At 35.3% G+C, this 23,308-nt stretch overlaps 3 protein-coding genes across 3 annotated transcripts; 1 reads left to right on the forward strand and 2 right to left on the reverse strand.

The window, feature by feature from the left end:
* The first annotated feature begins 4,585 nt into the window (after positions 1-4,585).
* LOC105169464 (uncharacterized) lies at positions 4,586-7,517 on the forward strand. Its single transcript, XM_011089854.3, has 5 exons — positions 4,586-6,331; positions 6,454-6,717; positions 6,813-6,878; positions 6,969-7,034; positions 7,173-7,517. The coding sequence occupies exons 1-5, from the start codon at positions 5,711-5,713 to the stop codon at positions 7,272-7,274; spliced, it is 1,119 nt and encodes a 372-aa protein (XP_011088156.1). The 5' UTR covers positions 4,586-5,710; the 3' UTR covers positions 7,275-7,517.
* Positions 7,518-10,534: 3,017 nt separating this feature from the next.
* On the reverse strand, positions 10,535-17,650 carry LOC105169378 (vacuolar-sorting receptor 3). The gene is made up of 12 exons (XM_011089768.3): positions 17,175-17,650; positions 15,345-16,037; positions 15,177-15,265; positions 14,984-15,053; positions 14,827-14,910; positions 14,676-14,752; positions 14,525-14,606; positions 13,525-13,607; positions 13,376-13,442; positions 11,608-11,736; positions 11,413-11,519; positions 10,535-11,014 (listed from the first exon to the last, which is right to left on the reverse strand). The coding sequence occupies exons 1-12, from the start codon at positions 17,482-17,484 to the stop codon at positions 10,916-10,918; spliced, it is 1,890 nt and encodes a 629-aa protein (XP_011088070.1). The 5' UTR covers positions 17,485-17,650; the 3' UTR covers positions 10,535-10,915.
* A 1,241-nt stretch (positions 17,651-18,891) lies between these two features.
* Positions 18,892-23,166, reverse strand: LOC105169379 (protein CORTICAL MICROTUBULE DISORDERING 6). Its single transcript, XM_011089769.3, has 4 exons — positions 21,883-23,166; positions 21,129-21,377; positions 20,790-20,881; positions 18,892-19,977 (listed from the first exon to the last, which is right to left on the reverse strand). Exons 1-4 carry the CDS (start codon positions 22,711-22,713, stop codon positions 19,182-19,184), a joined length of 1,968 nt encoding a protein of 655 aa, XP_011088071.1. The 5' UTR covers positions 22,714-23,166; the 3' UTR covers positions 18,892-19,181.
* Between the last annotated feature and the right edge of the window lie 142 nt (positions 23,167-23,308).

Raw genomic sequence — 23,308 nt, forward strand, 5'->3', positions numbered from 1 at the left:
TGTAATTTCCTTACAAATATGCATACGCTGAACAAAAGTGTACTACTTATTTCACACATTTGTACTTTAATTTCCAAAGTACATCATGTCGCGACCCAATTTTATTAATTTCCACCAATTTTTCCCGACTCTTTTAATTAATCGATTTCAATCGAGTAATCACTTAATTTAATTTATTTTTCAGTTTATGTACATAAAATAGATACTTCTTCAAAAAAGAAAAAAAAGTCACATTTAAATTGTTACATATTTACTCAAAATGGGTTCCATTGAATTCAAATTGTGTCCCTAAAATAATACGATGAGCGCAGAGGCGACAAAAATACTGATATTATTAGAGTGGGTAGATGTAATAATACAAGTGATTCCAAGTCCAAACGCAAACGTGCAGGCCATTGTAGAATATTCTCCACGCCCAACAACCAAATAAATAAATAAATATCTGATTTTCATATATTTATAATATTACCATAGTCTATGTTACCAAAATCTAATTAAGATTTTAATTTATTCATTCCTTATCCTCTTCAAATTATACTTATTTATCACTGCATTATGCATGTTTTTTTTATGTCTCATGATCAACCTTTTTATTTTAATACATTGACTCAACTATTGGGATTTTTTCATAACATGAATCTCTTATTTAATGATGATTAGTAGATGACTCGTAATGTAGAATATTTAAGACGATTAACGTTATGTTGGTGAAAATAGCGTAATATTCGGATTTAGGATAATGCACTTTGAAATAACGACCCAATAAATCAATATATGCGCATTTTTTTAATTTTTTAAAAATAACGTGTGATCTGAGGAATTCTTTTGCTCGTCGAATATGGAACCCGATTTTAATTTTGTCAAGTAAAATAAATATGCCCGTGTTATATATGCAAATGATCGATTGGCGTTAATTAGTGATTTCTATAAAGGAAACAATCTGACCACTAACTATGTGAAATAATGTTAACATCATATATATTAGATTAATAATAGTTTTTTGTAGTAGCATTCGAATATAAATTTAGAAGCTTAAAACACAATTTGCAATATTTTGGATTATGTTAAAATCAAAAATTTGAACTTTCCCAACTGTGTTTGATTACACATAATGAGAATTGAGGCTTAATTTGCCCAAATTGCAAAATCTCCATTCTCTATAAATAAATATTTTATATTCCGATCTTAATGTTGGGTAGTAATTTATTCTCACAATACTTTCTTTTTCAACTTGATTTGATGCTATTATACTTTGAAATAAAATTATTAGTTGTGTTCTATTAGTCTTATTGATGTTGTAATGAGTCGTACCTTATAAAAATTTCAAATAATATTAGATTTTAATGTTGTTTAATGTACAAGATTGTTAGTACAATTCCCCCACCAAATTATTTGAAATTTACACTCGTTTCATCCAAATGCCATGTCGATTTATATCATTTACAGAACACATGAATTTGTCACTTGACTATATACATATATAGAATAGTTTTAATTTGTTTTGCCTTTTGATGGGTCCGATGAATTTGATGTTAGATGATGATTATGACTCAAATCGAATATATTATTAATATACTGATTTAAGTGGAGCAAATTATATGTCCTAAGGAAATAAGTTACAGGGATAAATTAATTTAAACATGAACTCATTTTCTATAATAATTTGACAACTTAATTATTAAAAGTGATTTTTATTCATTTTATATTTTGTCGGAAAGTCTTTTTTTTAATTGGTATCGATTATATTTCTAGATACATGATCGAAGAAAATTATTATATTGATGATGTTAACACACGTCACACATTGATTATAGTTAGAAAGTTTGTATGACTTATAAACCCTAATTCCTTATTTGTAGGACTGATAATATTAACACACATTCCGCTTCAATTTCAAATGAGAAGTATACTCAACTTATAAGTTCTAAAACCTTGTTAGTGATGCATGGCAATAAATGAAAAATTTGTGTAACTTATAAGCACATGACTACACAACTCTTATGTTTTAACCATATAACACAAAATTCAAATCGAATTCCTTGTATTTAATCTTATGTTATATTTTCGGAGGACTGTTGCGTTAATTCATTTGGGGAGAGAAAAAAAGATAATTTATATTTTGCCATTCGAACTATATTTATTTTTACACTTTGGCATCTTAATTTTTTGTGTGTTAATTTATCATCTCAACTTTGCGAAATTTGTACTTTACATACATGATTGTTTTTTTGCTGATATTTTTGACGGAAAAAATATCACATGCTGTGCATATATAAAAATATCACATAACATAACTTTAAATATCATATGTGCACTGAATATGATTTTTTTTTTGACAAAAAACTTAGTGGAAAAATAATTATAAATGAAAAAATTCAAAATTTCGTAACGTCGAGATGGTAAGTTGATATAAAAAAAATTTAGATGTTAAAATGTAAATACAATCCTAATTCGAAAGACAAAAAATTATTTGCCCAAAAAAAAAAAGGTAGTAATAGTGAATTGGGATTAAGAGAAGATATCCATCCGTAAGGTGGTGATTCAACGCGTATTTGAAGCGTGAACATCGCCGGAATCTTGGGGCTGCCGCTGCCCCCAAAACTTGACCGACCCTACACTCTCTTCAAGGCTCTTTGTGACATTAATATTCATGAAAGGCCCTCCCACTTTGGCGGGAAATATCCTCGTCATTCTGCTTTTTCTTTTCAGTGCGATCGAAGGTCGTCTTTCCTTCAATACAATACTATATTCGTCTGTCTGTATGTGTTTTTTTTGAGTTTTAAGGAACATAGATGAGTTAGTCCAACTTCCAAAAGATACTAAAATGTCCTTTCAGACCCACGGAATTTTTATTTGTTTTTATGCTTCGGTTTCTACTGTGGAACAAGTAAATATTCCTCTGATTGACTTGGGTCTGACAAAATGACATCTTTATAATAGCAACATCAAGATTCTAACATAGTGGGCCAAGTGAAGGGTAAATTCTAGAATGTGGCAACTTTGTCTTCTGTTGGATACCTGTAAGAATTTCAAATGCTTAACTAAGAATTTCAATCCAAACAGGTATAACATGCTTGAATATACAGGGTATAGGAGTTTGAGTTGGTTGTTTAAGTTGGCGAATGGGATAATGATGCTGCATGTGCCGCTGTCGTACCACGTTAGGTGGAGATAAAGAACTTAAGTTGTATGCATGCCTGAGCTCTTATGCCTAGTGCTTTTTCATGATGGAATTATGTTGCTCTGATCAAAGTGGACAATTACTCACAAGAGCCTCAACTGTTGCGTATATATAAGTACACGCTACCCCGACGTGGAAAGGAGAATTCAGATAGCCTTAAATGATCTTAGTTGAAAAGATTCTTGACGAACTTATTCACATTCTAAAATACAATGTTCGTGGAAGTAAAAGAATAATGGAATGTAGATGCAGAATCACATGTATTGTTTTTTCTATAAGATCTTATGTTCATCACAAGTTACAATCCCTATAATGTAAGCGCCTGGAATCGTGCATCGTGACAGTAAATGTGCACATACATATTAAAACTCTCGATAGGATTTTACGCTGGTAAGAATGTGTATGTGTCAGCATGGTGCTTGTGGAACCTTATATATACTCCCACGGGGATACTGCGTCGCGATATGTTCATTGAAATTAAATCTCTTTAGGTCAACTTGATTACATAATGCATATGCATCTTGATGCAACTGCATGTACAGTTGTTGTTTGTGCTCCCTGCTTTAAGAGTAAACTGGTGAAAAAGATAGTTTTCTTCTATATGGCCAATGAGTAAACCATTCGTTTTCTGACAAATCTTTCCCCTTGAAATATTTTATCTTATCATGTTTTACAGCTCATGCCAATCTGTTACTAATATTTGAGATAGATTTGCAGGAAGCAGTAGTAACTACAATCTTCTTTAAACTATACTGTTGCTTAATATTTTAACAGATGGATATAGAAGAGAATATTTGTTTTACCAATTCTATTATTTGGACTTATGTGTTGTTCTCACAGTCTTTTTTTTTCTTTGCCTCAGAGTCTTAGGTTAATTAAAGATCCTACCAAAAGTGTTTGGTCGAGCATAGGTAGTGGTTTTCCGATGTACATCAAGAAAAGAGTTTCATATTTTGCAAGCTACTCTCTATTGATATGATCTATTTTCAACGTCTTAAGTTCAAGCTTAGTGTTCTGATCAAGAAGTTGTTTCTTAAGATGATACACTATCCATCTAACTTGTCTCATAGCATACTTAAACTATATACTGTGATTCCTTCTGTGGCTTACCCCTTTATCCTGAAAGGAGCTAAGGGGAAGTTCTTTATTTTATAAAGATGACTGCCTGCGGATATTATATAACCTAATTATTAACTAATTTTAGCATATTCATATTACATGCAATAGTCTATTCACGCGTGGCAATGTGCTGAGGTCAAACGGGAGTACCTCAAGATTATTTACTACTATCTTATCATTGGTGAACGTGCATTTGCTCTGGTTGGTTTCGTTCTTTAGTATGTAAAAGTTTTGCAAACCTCACTCTTTGAAAATTTTCATTACCATGATGTAACTTGTGGATTAGATAAATTTGGGTCTCGTCCTTGCACACACTACTGTCACCTATGCTATACGAGAGGAAACCAATTGCCTAAAGACTCCATGGACTGATCATTTGAAATATCTCTTTGTTTTTTCGAGGATGCTGTCCTGGCCCCATCAACTTTACCAGGTTAAACAGAATCAATACTTGCCAATCATTACAGATATTCAAGATTATTTAGGTCCCTGAACCTTGAAGAAGATGATGATGCAAGTTGCTAATGATTAATGATCAAGGGATGTCTCACAGCCTGTTCAACTAGGTAAGCTTTTGAATTATTTTGAGTTTTTGTGATTTCACCAGTCGTGCTGGATTGTAGAGTTGGCTACATGACTAGGTTCATTTAGTAATTTAAGTGATTTTTGTCTTAATTCATCTGACTATGTTGTCCAAAGCAATGAAAGTTGATGAAATGCTTGAGCAGTGCCTGTTTTAGACATTTTCTTTTCCAAAGGTTTGGAGGATTGGAGACAGGAGCCAGCTTGGAAGAGATTATGTCTACTGGATGGTTCCAGATAGATTTTTTAGAATATCAGACTTACCTCCACGATCGCCCTTTCCCATAGACGACGTCGATTTTCATTTGATTAATCATGGGAAATGTTTAATAATTTGAAAAGGACCCCCACGTTCTGTAGATTGACAGGTGGCATTCCTTCCTCCTACCTTGCACCCCAGAAGAATCTGAACACCATTATCTGGTAGAAGTGCTGTGATTAACACTAGCTGATGGCAGTTAATCCAATATGGCTTTCATCAAACGAGTGGGATTTGTATAATGAACTCATTATATGGACAATTATTTCTGTTCAGGCTTGATGTGTTTTTTAAGGGTCTGAAAGGTTGCATAATTTTGCCCATTATTGCTGTGAACTCAGTCTTCCGTGAGTTGTATAGGTCCCAGCTTGTATCTTATACTTGTATCAGAGAGCTGGGACCCGTTTAAATATAAATTATCGGTATTATTATCGATAATATCTTTTTTTAAGTAGCTTAGCTAAGAGTATAAATATGTCCTGGATTTCCAAGCATCGAGCAAGTCGAGCTGTTATTTGATAGTTAATAGCAAAACATTCTCCTCGGCTTCTCTATCCAAAATCAAGAAAATGGAACACGTTGGAGCAATTTCTGGAGGAGAATGGAACCCCTTAAATGGAATGTGCTCTGACGAGGCTGATTTCATGGCACAATTGCTTGGCAATTGCTCGCTTCCAAACGAGGTGCCAAGCAGTTCGAACTTCCCTCTGTCCTCTGCATTTTGGCCTGCTCACGAGTCGAATGAGGAAATTGCTGTAGATGAAACTGCAATGTACTCGTCAGATGAAACTAATACTAGTATGTATTCTTTTTCACAAGGGAGTAGTTATAGTGGAAGCAGTGGTATTCTTTTTCCCCATCCCAGTCATGAAAGCTACTATCCTTGTGTGTCTCATCAAGTTTTCATGACTAATAATAGTATGATGACGATGGATTACTATATGGAGGGTAAGAATAATAGCTCCCGGATTCATATACTTAGCACCAACGTGACAGAAGGTGACGACTTCCTGAACCAGGATATCAGCAATGACAGTACAGTGTCTAACCAAAACATGTCTGAAGATGTTTTTCAAGGAAAGGACTTGCAGCTGGAGCAGGAGCCTGCAGTGCCAATGTTGGAACTAGTGAAAGAAGACAAAGTCAGCAGCCCTTCAGAGTCGAAGAAAAGATCTCGTGCCCCTGCAGAAGTAAGAACTGAAATCTTTCATTAACTTCCACACTTGTCATTCTAATTTACTAGCATTTTACCAATATGGTGTAGTGAAATTACAAGTTACTGATTTCTTATTCTCATTTTATGGAAACTCAGCTCCCAAGGAACAAGAGAAGCACAAAAATCAAGAAGTGTCTGAAGCTTGATGACAATGGCAACGATAATAATAGTAACCACATCGCGTTGCTTCGGAGGCAGAGCTCCAGCAGCTACTCTTCTGAAGATGATTCAAATGCTTCACATGAATTGAACGGAGTGACTTCGAGCTCAAGCTCAAAGGGCAGTGCAGCTCTCAACTTAAATGGAAAAACACGAGCCAGCAGGGGTTCAGCTACTGATCCTCAGAGCCTCTATGCAAGGGTACATAACTATTTCTAGAGTTGTAAATAAGCAGGATATATATTGTCAAACCCTTGCGTGTCTAAAATAACGACACTTTCTCCACAATATTGCAGAAAAGAAGAGAAAGAATAAATGAGAGGCTGAGAATCTTGCAGAACCTTGTCCCTAATGGAACTAAGGTAATTACGAGCATGGTTCAATATAACTACATTCTTAGCATTCTTCTACTGCATGTGAAATGGTAAACCAAAAACCATTTTTCATCGTAGGTTGACATCAGCACAATGCTTGAAGAGGCTGTCCAGTATGTAAAGTTCTTGCAACTTCAGATTAAGGTAATATTCTTGGAAATGACTGTTCTTTTACCTAACTATTGCTAAGTTTCCTCTCATATGGTTCCTTTTTCAGTCATTTGGATCGACTTTCTGAGATTCGTCGACCTCTTACGTTTATCTGTTTATATATGTATGCAGCTCTTGAGCTCTGATGACCTGTGGATGTATGCTCCTATTGCCTACAATGGAATGGACATAGGCCTTGATTTAAAAATCTCCACTCCAAAGCCACAATCCTGATGAAGATGATGGCTCAGTGGTGCAAGATTTTCTGTGAATAAATACTGCATCATAAATAGTTGCCATTTCTGTAATGGCGTTTTGTTCTTTTTCTCTTGATGAAAACATAACTGAGACAACGGCAATCTCTCTTTGATGAGGACTAATTGATCATTCTTGTTTATTAATCCAATATATACTTCTCATGGCTGTCATCTGAACATGATCGATGACCATTGTTTCCCTTTTTTTTCTGGCTGTTCTGGGAAGAGCCCATGAGATCAAATTGTATAAAATGGCTTCACTGTTCTGTGTAATCATAATTTCACCATAACTTGCTTAAATCACGGTTATATTCTGATTTGATTTGTTAAAATCTTACGTTAATGATCTTCATATGGTATAATTAAATACAGGCTAAATTACAACCATCTTTCCGAGGTTTCGCATGATTACAAATACCTTCACTTTATTTAAAAAATTCTAAATACTCTTTTAATTTTTATAAAATAAAATTTAAATCAAAATAAAAAAAAAATCTGCAGGAAAATCTTCTAATTTGTTTTAGGAAAGTTTTTCTAAAACATGAAGATTATTTTAAATAAAACATCAAACGTGAAAATTGTGAGTAGTCACATTTATATAATAGTGTGGAAGGTATTGTGGTCATAATATAAAAAGAATCAACGAAGATGGGGGCCTTATTTCCAATATTGCAAACTTTAGGGGGTAAATGTAAAATTATAAACGTACTATAAGGGTAGGGGTGCATGTAGGTCAATGTTAGGACAAAATAAAAAAGTAAAGAAATTAAATTAATGGTGAAGATGAGGGAATGAAAATATAATTACCCCAATCTACAATTGGATGCTAAAATTTACCTAAAAAACAAATCAAATCATTCGAATTCAGATTCAGATCATACAAATTATTCTATAATAGACTTTGAGGCATGTCTCACTAGGGTTTGAATTCAGTTCAAATTCGAATCCATAAAGAATATTTCAAAATGAATTCTAGTGTTTGAATTTGACTTATATCCGAACCTAAAACCTACTCAGAATGGATTCGGAAACGAATCAAATTTGAATTCGGATCATACAAATTATTCTAAAATAGACTATAAGACACGTCTCACTGGAATTCAGATCCATATCCATGAAGAATATTTTAAAATGAACTCTAGGATTTGGATTTGACTTAGATTTGAACCTAAAACCTACCCAAAACTAGATCCATGATCAAATTCTATGACCCGAATTCAGTTCTAATTAAAAATTAAACTCATATCCGTATTCAATGCTAAAACTTACTCAAATCTAAATTCAAGTTCATTTATGGAATGCAATATTTGATGATTACTTTTTAATGAACTTTTGATATAAGTCACGTCATTTTATATGATATGATCATTTAAGTGCATTTTTACTAAATATATATAACCATTTTTTAAAAAAGTATATTAAAATATCATCCATAAGTGGACTTATTATTCCAAAAATAAAACCAAATATATATATATTATATCTGTTTGGAGGATGGCTTGACCGACCCATCCAATTAATTTGCCTTACAAAAAGTAGATCCGGATCCACTGAATTTCTTAAAAATTTGATTGAGATCTGATAAAAGAAATAGCATTAGACTCAGATTTGGATCCACAACAAGCATACCAAATTATTACATCAAACAGTTGACTTCCCAAGAATCAGATCCGAATCGTAACTATGGTCTAATTCAATTGGCGAAGATAAAATCCCATAATCATATAAATCATGAATTCGAACCCCGCTAAGTGCGTGAAATGATTATTATAATAATTTTTATTAAATATTGATGTCGATATTTCAATATGAATAATTATACTTGTAAATCGACTAACAAATATATTACACTAGACGTATAATTACTTACGGAATTTTTATTCTTTGGATTTGATCAGGTCAAACTAGCTTCATTTCCAAATTCGGATGTGGATAAAACTGGATCCTCAAATATGGATCATACCGAATTCCTAGAACCGGAACTACGTCCACAAGAACCATATCCACATAACGTCTACGTCCAACTCAAATCCGATTCATTAACTTCATTTCTCGAATATAGATCCGGATCCGGATGTACCAAATCGGAATCCAGTAGAGGTCTCGAACTCGGATTCAGGATCTGGATCCCGGACAATTATCTTAACTTTTAACTTTCGATAAAGTAATATCATCATAAATAAATATTTAGCAATTTCATTTTACACAAAATTTATACATAAAAAATAGAAGTTCTCATACAGAGTTCATTAAAAATTACTATTTGTAAGTAACCAAAAAAATAATAAAAAATTATAAAATCTCAATTTCGCAGATCAGATCCCATCAACAAAATAATGGGTGGATTACTACACAAAATAATTTGATGGATCAAATTCTAAGAAGATGCAGTCAAGGAATTTTAAATGTAACTTTGATCAGGAGCCCACAACCTCTACCTGCTGGATATCTAAAAAATATTTTAGATATTAACATTCATGAACGCAGTAAAAACCAAGATCATTTTTACCGTTCTGTTAGAACACTGAATCATACATGATAATATCAGCATTTCACGCTACAACAACGTCACATTTGATCATGTGTATCCATCCCAACACCACAACAAAATTCTTGCATTGATATAGAAATTCAGCTCAGCTGACAAATTTTCAAGAATCACAAACCAAACTCATTGCTATAACACATTAACACCATAAAACAACCACATGCAACCGGCTAAAACGACGCTCTTGAAAGTGGCACAACTTAGAGATTACATCTAAATGTCAGTTCCCAATTTCATATTTTAGCGCATTAGCAGTAAATGTAGACGAGAATGTGCAAATGCACCTACATAGACACACAGGGCAGCAGCTATGCCGGTCCCCATAGAAACTCACTCGCCCAAATGCCATCCCCCGCTTAGAGTTCTCTTATGATCAGACAGTACATTTACTTGTACTAAACTGGAGACTATTCACATCACTTGTATATAGATCTGCTGAGCAGATCCGTATAATTTAGTAAAAGATGTCAACCTATTCTAAGGCACAGTAGTCATCATCTGTGTCAGTAATTCTTGAGATCTATGCATTAAATGTTCAACAAGTGCTAAAAAAACAAGATGTCAACATGGACATCATTTGCACATATAAAAGTATAACATCATTAAAAAGAATTCCAGATTGCTCCAACGAACTATTTAACAAACATGGGCACGAGGACATTCTAACATCATTCAGTGAGAACATAGCATAAACTAATATGTAGTTCTGGTATAACTAATAATGTTGACTCCACCGGCATCAAGAAACATGCAATCACGACGAATATACATGGAAATAATAAGATGCACATCGTCACACACTCTCGATTAAATTAGAGGAGCACAACCTGTCACATGATGCAGTGTACATGTCTCGAACCTAATCTCTTTAGAAAAAGTGCCCCAAAGGCAATCCTGACTCGGACGTGTTGCATATTAAAAGACATCAGGACGATTCTCATTTCACCTATCAACCAACAAATCATTCAGAAAATATGATTCTACCTTCAAACCTTTTGTTGGAGATAGAAGGTCAGTCACACGAGCCCCCACATCACCCTTGCAGGAAGTACAATGATTGAGCAGCATTTTCAAGCACGATCTTCATCTACGTGATTTGGAACTTCATTTTGACTGTCCAGAGGCATATATTGTGCCATGATGGCCCTGATCTCTGAGTCCATATATGACTGAAAATGCAACCATGGAAAAGTTGTAGTAAGTGACAATATCTCATAGTAGATGGTAAGATATGACAGAAATTCCATTGATGCTAAAAGGATTTACGCATTAACCCTCTCAAAACAACTGTGCTACGTCTCAACTAAATCCAGCACATTATCAGATCATTAGCACAACTTGCCAACCACCTTTGTTGGAAACTCAAGTAACATCAACATTCTGTCACTTATTTCTTCCGTTTGTTAGTTCATCTTTCAGCATCTATCGCCATACCTCATCCCTTATCTAATAATTAACAGTTTCATATTCCAAATTAAGGGGTAAGATCTGACTAAAGAATAAATTTTAGAGGTGAACTTGGAACTAATGCTTATATCTGACATTTGTGAGTAGAAAGAAAACTTACCCTCAATCTACGTTTATACACCACATAAGCCCCACCAGCAGCTAAAGCCAATGCAATCAAAATAATCCAAACAGCAGTCCAAGCAGACTTCACTTCTGTAGTCTTACCTGCATAAAGCAGCAGAACAGAAACCAATTGAGGATCAGGAGTGCAACTTATAGATGCATAATATAAAAAATTTGCGAGCGGACTGACTTATGCAGGTATCATGGTCCCTGATATACAACAGGTCCCCACCACAAGTGCACTCGTAACTGCCCCATGTATTTTTGCAGCTGCATTCAGGGCATTGACAGGCTTTCTTCTGCTTACATTCATCGATATCTGTGTGTTAAAAGTAAAAGAGTGTAAGGGTGGAAGTTAAACAAGCAAACTGCATGATGATAACTCGTTATTTGAGCTCCAATTTCACATCAGGTCTATGTAAATGATGGGAATATAGTTGTTAATAGGTGACATACAATTCAGCATAACACCATATTCATGTCACCCTCAACTTCCCAATGAAGTTTGCTATTTCCATTATTGCAAATAAAAAGATATCTTACAGAAAAAAAAAAGCGCTTTCAACTAGAAGTGTAACGGATCAAGTTTGATTCAAGCTTTTGAAAATTTTTAGGCTCGTTTGCTTGCAGTGATTTTGATAGATACATCTATAAAATAGGTGGATTTTTCTTACATGGATTGCGTTGGAAAACACCAAACAGTGTGCATAATGACACGTCAGTCCAATGTTGGCCCACTATCGACATGGAATAATCCAGAACATTTGATGTTTTCACCCATCAATATAAGAAAAACCAATCAAGCCCATCTTGGTGTTAGTTTCAACGTTTTTTGGCCTTTGATATATTATAGACCGCGGATCAATTAGGCTGGCTCCTGGAATATGGATCAGACAACCTAAGTTTGACGTACAATGCAACAAAAACACCTGCCTATACAAACTCTGAAATTGACCAGTTTGCCCCGTGCATCTAACAGTAATATGAAGTCTTAATTTCCATCATCATTAATCGACAGTGACAAAGTCAGGAACTCTTTTATTTCTGAGAAATAAATTAGACTAACTTCAACATAGAAAATCCAGTTGGCTGATTGTGGGTTTCTTCAGTTCAATTGTTCCACTGTCAAAATGAGGTGTTGAAGGATGCAACTATAATCCACCTTCAGTTTTAGACTTTCAAGACAATCCTAGTTCCTTTTCTTTAGCTCATGATTTTATTGCCTCAAGATTTGGGAGATGAAGAATATGTTGTGGAAATATGGGGCCGAGTCAAGAAGAGTGTTGAGGTGGGTGGTGAATGCTATGTCATCCGAGATATGTCATTTGATAACTGAGTACTAGGAAATGTATAGTTCATGCAATCTTACATCTAGACCTGCTTGTTGGTCTTCATCCCTGATATCAAGTAAAGTCTCCTCAATTGTAATCCATTGTTCCTTTTCTTTAATTTTCTTTAGTTTGCTTCTTTCCTTCCTTTCTGTTAAAACAGTTGAAATGCTGGTTATTCATACCAGGTTCCAAATTGATTTTTGTTTTAGTTTACTGTTAGTGGAGCTTATTAGTTACAAAAATTACAAAATATTTTCTTTCTCTGAACATGCCTGAGGATAGCTCATCAAGTGAATTTGTTGAAGGAGCTAAAAATAAGACATTATTGTTGAGGTATACTTTTGTTGATAATTGATATATGGAAAAATTTTGGGATGTAGGGTGAAACTCCCAACTGCTGAGGACCGAGGTGATGTTTCTCAGGAATTATTATTATTACTTTGAGTAAGGAGGGACATTAAACCTTCATTCTCATGCAAATGATACCTCGGAGCAAGGAAACCAGGCTGCTATGACATACCATCTAGCTAGACAAAAACTTAGCCAGTAAATCAAAATGAAGTACATCAAAGCAGATTATTGTGGAAGGTGTTTAGGACATAAGAATGTTATATAGAAAGTTCTTACCTTCACAACTGTTAACACCATCACCTTTAAATCCTGGAGGACATGTGCATTTTCCCTCTTCATTATCCTGTTAAGAAATATCAAAGAAATTCCAATCTCATGCAACTTTTAGCTTGGGACTAAGATACAAAATATAAAAGATCACGAACCACACAAGCAGAGAAAGCGACTCCATTTCTGCTTTCATGCCAACAGCCTCCGTTATTTATTCTGCAACGCCCCGGTCCACTTGCTGCATATGGAAAGATCTATTCAGGTAATATTCTGATCACGATGGCTTGATATATTCGTAGAATGGAAAATTTTAACATAATTCTTGAAGCTAAGAATAAGACAAGGAGTGAGACTTTAAATGAAATTTATACAGCAAAGGCATGTGCACTGTAAAATAATTATTACAAACTTACATTTACAGCCTGAGAATATAGTATTGATATTCAGTCCATTGGTTAATAAATGTCTCCCTCTACATTAGCGACTTGAAAATTCTAAACCTTGAGAATCTTGTTAATTACATGCACCAAGACAAGTTGATATTTTCATTCAAAGTATTGCCATGCTATCCTGAGTGGGTTGATACTTAAGACTGTCTACATCCAATCTTCCCATCTTTTTTCTCAAGACAAATAGCTGAGAATCCTCATCCATCATATGCACTAACAAAAGGTTGAGATTCTCATAGCACCTTCTCTAGAGAAACTCAATTTTAGAAAGATGTCATGATGACTAGAGTATGCCCAAAGGGTAACTAAATCATATAGTTGCAGAAGAAACGACCTGGGTCCACCTCCTCCTTGAGTTATATATAGCCTAACATCCACAAGATGATTTCCATATTTCATCTCAGCTTGGAATGAGTTATGAGATGCACCAGTGAAAAATCAAGGCAGTTTGTGGGTAACATTACTTGTCTATTGGAATTCGAAATTCAGGGATTTACTTCAATCATAATGTCAAACAACATGGAATATTGAAACAATATCCCATATTTACGACTTTTTTTCCATGTGTTTGAAAATCTATTACGGGTCGAGCATAATGAGTTGATGCGGATGATGAAACAATTCAAAGGAGAGGTTGCTTTTAGCAGGCATTTCCTGATAGATTAATAGGAACTATTTGCTAAACAAATGGTAACCATTTACATACCAACACAAGACCTATAACCATCTCCCTTAAACTGCACACCATTAACCACAGGGCATTCGCATACTCTTCCTCGGAATGTGTCCTGAATGTGTACACGAAAATGTAAGAAGATAAAAGGTTTAAGGCAAAACATTAAATTACACTAAAGTACCTTGCAAGCTGTAATATTAGCTGCCTTGTCTTGCCAGCAGCCACCGTTGTTCTCCAAGCATTCATTTGTTTCCACATCTGCAGTTAGAAAATATCATCTCCAAGTTCACTCATTCCACTCAACAGTCAAATTAACTCTGTAAGTAACATACCACCACCCAGACAAACTGATGGCTCCGTGGTTTCCTCAAAACCAGCACATATAGCTTTCAAAACAGCACCTTTCTCCAATTTCCCTGCAGAAAAAGCAAATCAGAAAAATATCATATTTTAACTGCTTGGAGGAAATTATGTGTGCAGAAAACAAACCTCGATATTGACGATTATTCACAACGAGAGTTGGCAGAATGGTTACATCACCACGTGATCCTTTTCCAATCTACAGAAATTTTACTTCTCAGGCATTTTATATGATTATTAACAGAGAGAACGTAAATAATAAGAGACAACAGAAAGACTGTTCACTTGATAATGCTGTAAGAAAATTGATTACAATACTCACTTGAGCATCCTGCTCTTCTTTCAGAACAGGATTGTCTGAATCAGCTTCCGGATCACCCATGCATTTTTCAATTTTTTTCAGATCAAGACCTGATATGCAAGTAAACTTAGAATATAATGTTTTGCACAATATTCAGAGACAATTATGATGGAAGATAAAAATATTTACCTAAAGAGTTAATAACTTGCTCAGCACATTCCTTGTTGTATTTCTTCTCCTTCATGGGGCATCTGATTTGGAAATCAGTAACATAGTCCCACCAGACCCATGGTTTTTTGGTCTCATTGGCCACTCTAAAAACACATAGCTGTCTCAGGTTCTCAAGAACCACATCTTTTCCTTCATAACCAGTGCTGAAATCTTGTTCAGGGTCTGGAGCACAATATCTTCCATGGTTGAGGCATTGAGATTTGCATTGTTTGCTAATGGTGAACGCCTGCGGGCAATACCAAGTTATATAATGAGGTGTAAATTGAGTATAACCACCTTTCTCAAGCACTTGAGCCGCCCCCTTAAAATCCTTCAAAAACTCCATCAACATATCACACTTAACCCCACACTCGTCGTTGCTGTTAGTCCACAGTTCGTATTCCACTCGATCATCTGGGTGGGGGACAGCTTCCCTCCAGTCAAGATTCACATTCACCATGTCACCCTCGCTGATTGCTTTCTTTAATTTTTCACCAAAACTTTTATCAATCAGTGCAGATGGTATTGTTATGTTTGCAATATATCTTGCAGATGCACCATCCTCTTCAGGTGAGTCCATTGTTATCAATGGTTCATCAAGGTCATCAGCCACTAGAACTGCAGCAGCACCAGCATTCTGGGCATTCCAAACCTTTAAAGCAAAAAAGCAATCTGCAGCACAGGTTGAAGTTATCAGAGAATCATATCAGGATTATGTTTTTATCTGATAGAAATATAGATAAAAACATAATCCTCATCTCCAGGCAATATGAAGCTGCATAGCAGGAAATTGTAGGAAAGTCTTGTTCCTTACAAATACTCATTAAGCAACAGAATTCACCTAAAATAACTCAAACGGAATGTGCCCTTTTTTGTCCAAACTCACACATATAACCTACACAATCCAACTTCAAAAGTGCTTCTCATTCCAGCTCCAATTATATGTAGCTCATGGAAATCCAAAAGAAGCTAATTAAGAACGATGGAAAATCATGATTCCAACAATTGGTGAAATAGCTATATTTCACAAGTATGGGATCTAAACCTTGAGAAATAGCACATTCAATTTCATCAAAATGTCCTCATAATGAGACCACAAAAAGGTGTCTATCAGCTAGACATGAATTATATTTACGCAAAAGGATACCTAGAACCATCAAAGCAACAATTTGAAGTCTTAATTGATAACAGCAAAAGCAACTTGATAAAATTGGAAAGGCTTGCAACTAAAAATTGACAAGTTTAAGCCAAAATAAGTCTGTCAATAGTCTGGAATCATTTGAGTTTAGCTACACAAGTTTCCTGATAACCGAAATGTGTCCAAAAGCTGCTTAATAAATGCAATTAATAGACACAAACACAAAGTAAGGCCTCTAAATTAAAATTATAAACTGCAAAGCAAGACCCCCAGTGAGCGTCACTGAATCACATGACCAAGAAAATCATCTGAATTAATCAAAGGGTATCTCTAGAAATCAAATAACTCACCACAACTAAGCTCTTCACTCACAATCTAAAGAACAAATTCAAGTTCAATCCAAATAGGCAAATTAACTAAAGTAGACAAAAATTTTATCCATAATATAAATAACAAATTTAACCTTAATCAGGAACCATCTAATGAAATATTTGTAGTGAACAGTAGTTATATAAGGGATATCTGAACTCGGTATCAATAACCAAGAACTTCACTAGAATAAAAAATAAAGGAAATTTTAGAGGGAGCTTATCCTCTATTAAAACAAAACATTAAAAATAAAGAAACCCAAAATTCCTCAAAGAAGCTCAAAAGAAAACAAGAGCATGTACCCCCACGATCAACAAGAACAAAGTTGGGAAGAGCTCCAGCTTTAGCCTTGAAAGAAATCCCAGAATCATCAAAACTCTTGCAGCCTTTCCTGTTGTCTCGGGGATACACCACAGTTCCACCCATCCTTCCTCCATATTGTGGAATCCCAAAGTTGCCAATGGCACTATCATGAGTTCCCTTTATGCTGTCCGGTGATAATACCCTCAAGCTGTTCTTCTCAACCACAAACCGACCCACCACTATTTCTGCCAAAGTTAGCAGCAAAAGCCCCAGCAAGATTGCACCTTTTGGTCTTTCAGAACACCCCATTTGCTTGGGCTTCCAGAAGGAGCAACAAAAACTGGGATTTGAATTAGAGCTAAAATTGGGGGCTGTTTCTTTACTTTTCTGGAGTTCTTGGAAGTAACTCCAACACGCACTGAGTGTGCTTGTCCGTGAGATTGTGGGTTGTTGAGACTTAAAAAGGACGGAAATCTGTGTTAGCAGACTAATTAAGATTAAAGAGTCAAGCGGAGTTAGATTTACTACACATTGACAATTCTATATCGAAACTTGTTTGTTTCTGTCTTGAAAACAGTGGTTACTGAAATAAAGAAGTTATTTATTCAAACAAAAAATTATTAAAATAAAACCTTGCATTAAATCTAAACAAGATAATGTGGCTAACCTACACTAATTTATTTATTTAGACAATATAATCTGACATACAATTGTTTAGAAAAAGCCTGACGACTCTATTACAACGTGATACACGGTCATGCAAGAGTCCCTCTTCATTTGACCCCTCAAATTCTTGAAGGTAAAAACAAAGGAAAATGAAGTCACTGATTGCAATAAAACTATTCCATTTTCTAAATCTGTTCAACATGTTTGAATCCTACAGGTCAGTTGCATGATTCTTGACGAAATGGGTCAAATGATAAAATTTATTTCAGAGATATGTTTGATATTCCTGTCTGTTTCGATTCCAATATTCTGAATTTCTGATGTGAGTAGCTTAAACAAAACTGTTATTTCTTTTTTAGTCTATATTAAGGCACGAGATGATGAGGATTCAGGAAAGCTGAATTGTTAAACGCTCAGCTCCTGTTGGATGCTGCTGTCCACGAAAAATCTCTACAGATAGAGCCAAGTTGGATAAAAAAACATGTGAATCTTTAGTTTTGCATTCTTGATGAGGACTCAACCTATGAAAAGGAAATTTCACATAAGGACATTTCACACGTTTGTTTTCTTGTTACTTAGCATTTAGCGTGTGACTGTCGATATTTATTACCTCATTTAATAAAGAATAACCATCTTCAATCGTGTAATTGTGGGGTTTGATTCTTTCTATGAATTAATGGGTAATTTTGTAAGTACCTTATAAGCAACAGTTTATAATTTTGAAGACATGCTGTTGATTTGAACTGAAATTATTAATATTTTTATTGTACCAAAAACATAATCAAATATATAAAGACCCCAAAGATAAAATCACTGATTATTTCAAATAATAAAAAAAGATATTTATAATTATATCAAATTTAGAAAAAACAATGATAATTTACCCTATTTCACTGTCTAGGGGTAATTTATTATGGAAGTAAGGATCACCTAACCACGTTCACTACCTACCACAGCATTTATATACTACGATGTGGTCCTATTTTCCTTTTTTGATATGATAATTATAATAATAAGAATAAGAAAATTTAAATTGAAATGAATGGACAATTCAATATTCCACTGTTGGCAAACGAACACGCAGCGAGTAATTGAGTGTATTACGATCATATAGCTTACATTCTATGTACATCACATATCCCGGTAATGAATCAACAGCATAAACAACACCAGACGTCCTAGATTAATGGAAATGTGTTTCTTCCAAGAAGATTACCAGCACAATCTGTTGATAACATTCTCCGTTTACGTTGTAATCTCGTTTCATCCTCTGAGTACGAGTAACTAATTACTGTACCTCATGATCTAGAGACATCTAGGCATTGTGGTTTCGTTGATAATCACGTAGATCCGTTCAAACGTTCGAGAACCATGGCAGTCCTCTCGACGTGCTTCAATAGGATCCCATAGATTTTATTCCTTACCCTCCGGTAAGCTTCAGCTTCAGAGTCTTCCAAGTAAGCACAACCGCCTCTTCCTCCTTCCTGAGGATTGCCCTCTATGTTCACAATCACATCCAGGCAGTCATTCACCATTTTGACCTTATACATCATCGCTGCAATCTGACTGTCGGATTGCATTGACAAGCTTTTTTGCTCAAGTTCGTCGAGGTATTTTTCAACGTAACTCAAGAACAACTTTCTACATTCATCCTGCAGAGACGCAGCCAAGTCGGCAGCTGCAGGTAGAGTACTTCCACTAGTCCATTCACCCTGGCAATCTCCTTTGTCAGAAGCCAGTAGAACAGTGATATCAGCACTGCTCCTATCCTTTTTAATGATACAAGCACCTTTTGGTTTATTGCTACGGCTTGATGGGCTGGTTTTCTTCAGGCTGTTTGTGGTTTCCATGGAATTAGTTGAGGGAAAATTTGGAGCGGAGGACGGGGAAAGATCAACAGCCACAGCAGATTTTATCCATGCAACTGCATTTCTCTTTCTTTCAAGGGCGACAGTCAGTGTTTCCTTGACAGAATTGGTGGTGCAGGAAACGCTTTCTTGGGTTCTAAGTGGACTTATGCTTGTCAGAGACTGCATTATCAATCTAGTACGAGCTAAGTCGTGTTGAAGTTCAAAAAACTTATCGACATATGGCTGAAGATCTTCTCCTTCGCCCAGGGGAAACTGTGACAATGTACTGCACAAAAGATGGCCAGAAGTGTAAGCCTGAAGGTTTTTAAAAACTTGTGAGCTACTGAATAACGATGAACATTAGTTGAAAAATGAAGACATCTTCCGGATATATGGTACAAAGTTTAAAGGTAAGAAAATGCAGAAGGGAGAGAGTATTGATACTCAACACAAGGGAAGAGAGTTGTAACAGAAGGTAAAAGGTTGTAATTGTGCTCTTCTGATGTTCAAGTCATGATAATATCACCATAGTCAGTTCCCAAGAAGAGAAAGACAAGTATAGGTTATATGACGTCGCATAATTTTGTCAATCCAACTCAGTTATCGCTTAGATACATTCCAATAAAAAGATTATCAAGTTTGAAATATGCTAATTGAAAATCTTATACCAAACTCTACCTAGATAAGTCACATTCACAAACGTAGGGCATCAAGACTTAAAATGCCACAACATATGGCATTCATTACCAGCACCATCTAATGTAACTAGCCAAGGACTAACTATCCAACACATGACACTTATTGGGACAGCAACCGTCATGGCCTAGTGCAGGACTCTGCACTCCCAAGTATATAAGGAAATAAAATTTTGCCTCTACCAACAGCTAGCTTTTCACCTACTGGATAAGCGTTTAATTTTAACGGTTCCCTAAGCGGTCTGTTAAAATCTCCCATACTGCTAATTCATCTTAGGATGTTCGATTAGATCATAATATAACAGTAATTACCAAAAATTTTAAACAAGAAATTCACTCAACATTCTGTTCATTTTTGCCAAATATATAGACTCAAAATATTCATGAGCATGTATTTCCTCACCTTAAGGAGCTGAGCAATCTTTCTGAAGCACAAGCCTCTTGGAGAGCATCAGCAGCAGCAGACAGAGCAATGTCTCTTTGCCTTATGACCTCCTGCAATTAAGGAAAAAAATCTTCATTTTACATGGTCTGTAAATAGTACGATCACTTACATGCCATTGTTAAACGAAGGAGATGCTAGATGCATTACTCACTAAGATTCTTCATGTTAATTTGTTCGTAAATACATATATAAGATATTATTTCATACATGTTTTTCTGGCCTTTGTGAAGCTGGAAAAATCATAACTTGAAACAAGTATATTTAAACATGGTGTTTCTGATGATATTATGATAATACCTTGCCAAACTTCACTAAATTTGGTGGAAGGGAGTTCCATGATATTCCAGTTTCTGCCCCTTTTCTTTCGTGTAAACTGCATAATGAATTCGGTATCTGCACATTATTGATCTTCGTTGCAGGCGTTTGGCTTTTGCTGGAATTCTTGGTTAATCTCTTTGCTGAACCCACTGATGAAGCCCTTCTTGTTGTTGTTGAACTCGAATTATCATCAGAGCTGTCGTACCCAACAGAACGAATAGGTGAAACCTGTTGATACCAATAACACAAGAAAGAGGTTTGCCAACATGAATAAGCTGGAATCTAATGAAATACAACTCAGCAAATTATAACTAAAATTATCAAAAGAAAAAAAAAACAAATCCCAGCAATTGATGCCGATACTATCTATCAAGCATTACAAACTTCTTTTCATCAGACAAGAGGGAAAACCATCCACATCTTTTTGAGGCCTTCTCCAGATTCCATGCCACTTTAACTAATACAACACTCAAATCTCTTCCTCAAATGAGCAATCTTAAAACCCTGTTGAGGTGAGGTTTGGTATATAAACCTTATGTAGTTTTTGTTGATCGACTCGAAGATCTAAGTATAGAACTTTGATGGTTTAAACTTTAAAATGTAGGCTTACTATAAACCTTTCTAGTCTAAATGCCATTATACTTCCTCCATTACCACATAGTAAGTCCTACATATATCATTATCATTGAAAGAAAGCAGTTTAATGAACTAGATAAAAGTTTGAGAAACTAACATTTGCACTACGGCTCCGAGGTGGCAGCTTAATTTCATGATTGACTACTGAAGAATCAAAAATTTCCTTGACTCCCATAATTTCTGACTCGGTCCAGCTTCTTCTCTTTGCCATTTGTGCTGATGAGGACGACAATATCACACTATCTCCATCACTATCATTATCAACAGAGCTCAGCCTACGTTCATCAGGTGAACTGACTTTCTCAAAATCTTCTGCTTTTAACGCAAAACTGACTTCGCTCCGACGAGGTTTTGAGGCGCTCAAAGAGCGACGCCTCCCCTCATACCCACCCTTCAATCTTTCATTTCTTTTAATAGATGATTCAGAACCAGAAGTGCCCCGGATCAACTTTCTTGAAATGGATTGAGGCTTTGAAATCTTTTTCTCCAAGATCACACCTTTCTCAACAACTGAATCAACCCCAGATGCTTCAAGAAGCTTCACCAAATTCGGTGGTGGAATAATATCTACAGGAGTTCCTTCACAGGGGCGCCAGCCTGGAACCGGTGTCACCCCTTTCATCAATGGAGCAGGCTCTGCCTTCTCCAATTTCTCTACATATATAAACTGCCCGAGTTTCAATTTGTTCCCAAGAATCATCTCATTCTGTTGATCAGTCAGGGAAACATAGAATGCATGCGACAAATCAGAAACCTTGAGGAAAAATCCTCTGTTAGGCCATAAATCACCTTCTTCCAGTACAGGGATTATGCTCCTGATTTGCAACAACACCGGCTTCGGATCATCATCCAACGCAATGTCTTCCATTTTCATGTCCTCAAGAAGCTTCAAGAGAACCCCATTCTTTAAAGAAGCCATTTTAACCATGTGTACAGGTAGGTTTCTTGAAAATAATATATAAAATCAACCCACTACATCCAGTTGTTGAATGCGCACCGATCGATACCCAACGAGGGAAAACAGAAGATGAAAATAAAGATTTTGGGTTCTAAATTCCAAGTGTTGTTGTCAAGATTCCACTTGATCAGGGTTTCAAATTTGTCTAAAAGCAATAAAAAAATCCAACGGAAATAATGCAATAGGCTATATGGGAGGTTTGTGGGATCCAAAAGAAGAGGAGGAGAGGGATGGATGCATGAAAGTAACGAGAATTTTCAGCAAAGTAACAAGAAAAGAGCCACTAAAAGGCAGGAATACCGGTCAAACCCAACAATTCTCTCTTTTCTTCTTTCCCATGCAATTACGCTAAAACCATGAATATCATCATCATCATCATCTCCATCCCAACTTATCCAAATTCAACAATATTATTTTTTATTGTTTTAAGTGGTAAATTGAAATTTTTATAATTAAATAAAAGAACTATAAGTTTAAAATCTATATATATCTAGAGAGATATGTTTAGTTTACTTGTCAAATTATTTCTTACATTTCTCTAATTCTTTTTCCTATCATGTATGTT

The sequence above is a fragment of the Sesamum indicum genome, linkage group LG8 (genome assembly GCF_026168435.1).
Source record: "Sesamum indicum cultivar Baizhima isolate 11 linkage group LG8, ASM2616843v1, whole genome shotgun sequence".
Taxonomy (NCBI): Eukaryota; Viridiplantae; Streptophyta; class Magnoliopsida; order Lamiales; family Pedaliaceae; genus Sesamum; species Sesamum indicum.

What these genes read in the sequence shown, in the direction of transcription:
- LOC105169464 (XM_011089854.3), top strand. Translation starts at nt 5,711, where the DNA reads ATGGAACACGTTGGAGCAATTTCTGGAGGAGAATGGAACCCCTTAAAT. An exon ending in CTCAGAGCCTCTATGCAAGG is followed by an intron (nt 6,718 to 6,812) that starts GTACATAACTAT and finishes ACAATATTGCAG; the next exon opens with AAAAGAAGAGAAAGAATAAA. An exon ending in TTGTCCCTAATGGAACTAAG is followed by an intron (nt 6,879 to 6,968) that starts GTAATTACGAGC and finishes TTTTCATCGTAG; the next exon opens with GTTGACATCAGCACAATGCT.
- LOC105169378 (XM_011089768.3), bottom strand. Translation starts at nt 17,484, where the DNA reads ATGGGGTGTTCTGAAAGACCAAAAGGTGCAATCTTGCTGGGGCTTTTG. An exon ending in TGGTTATAGGTCTTGTGTTG is followed by an intron (nt 13,608 to 14,524) that starts GTATGTAAATGG and finishes TTCCATATGCAG; the next exon opens with CAAGTGGACCGGGGCGTTGC. An exon ending in TGTATAAACGTAGATTGAGG is followed by an intron (nt 11,015 to 11,412) that starts GTAAGTTTTCTT and finishes TTGCATTTTCAG; the next exon opens with TCATATATGGACTCAGAGAT.
- LOC105169379 (XM_011089769.3), bottom strand. Translation starts at nt 22,713, where the DNA reads ATGGTTAAAATGGCTTCTTTAAAGAATGGGGTTCTCTTGAAGCTTCTT. An exon ending in ATTTAGTGAAGTTTGGCAAG is followed by an intron (nt 20,882 to 21,128) that starts GTATTATCATAA and finishes CCTTAATTGCAG; the next exon opens with GAGGTCATAAGGCAAAGAGA. An exon ending in AGATTGCTCAGCTCCTTAAG is followed by an intron (nt 19,978 to 20,789) that starts GTGAGGAAATAC and finishes TCTTTTGTGCAG; the next exon opens with TACATTGTCACAGTTTCCCC.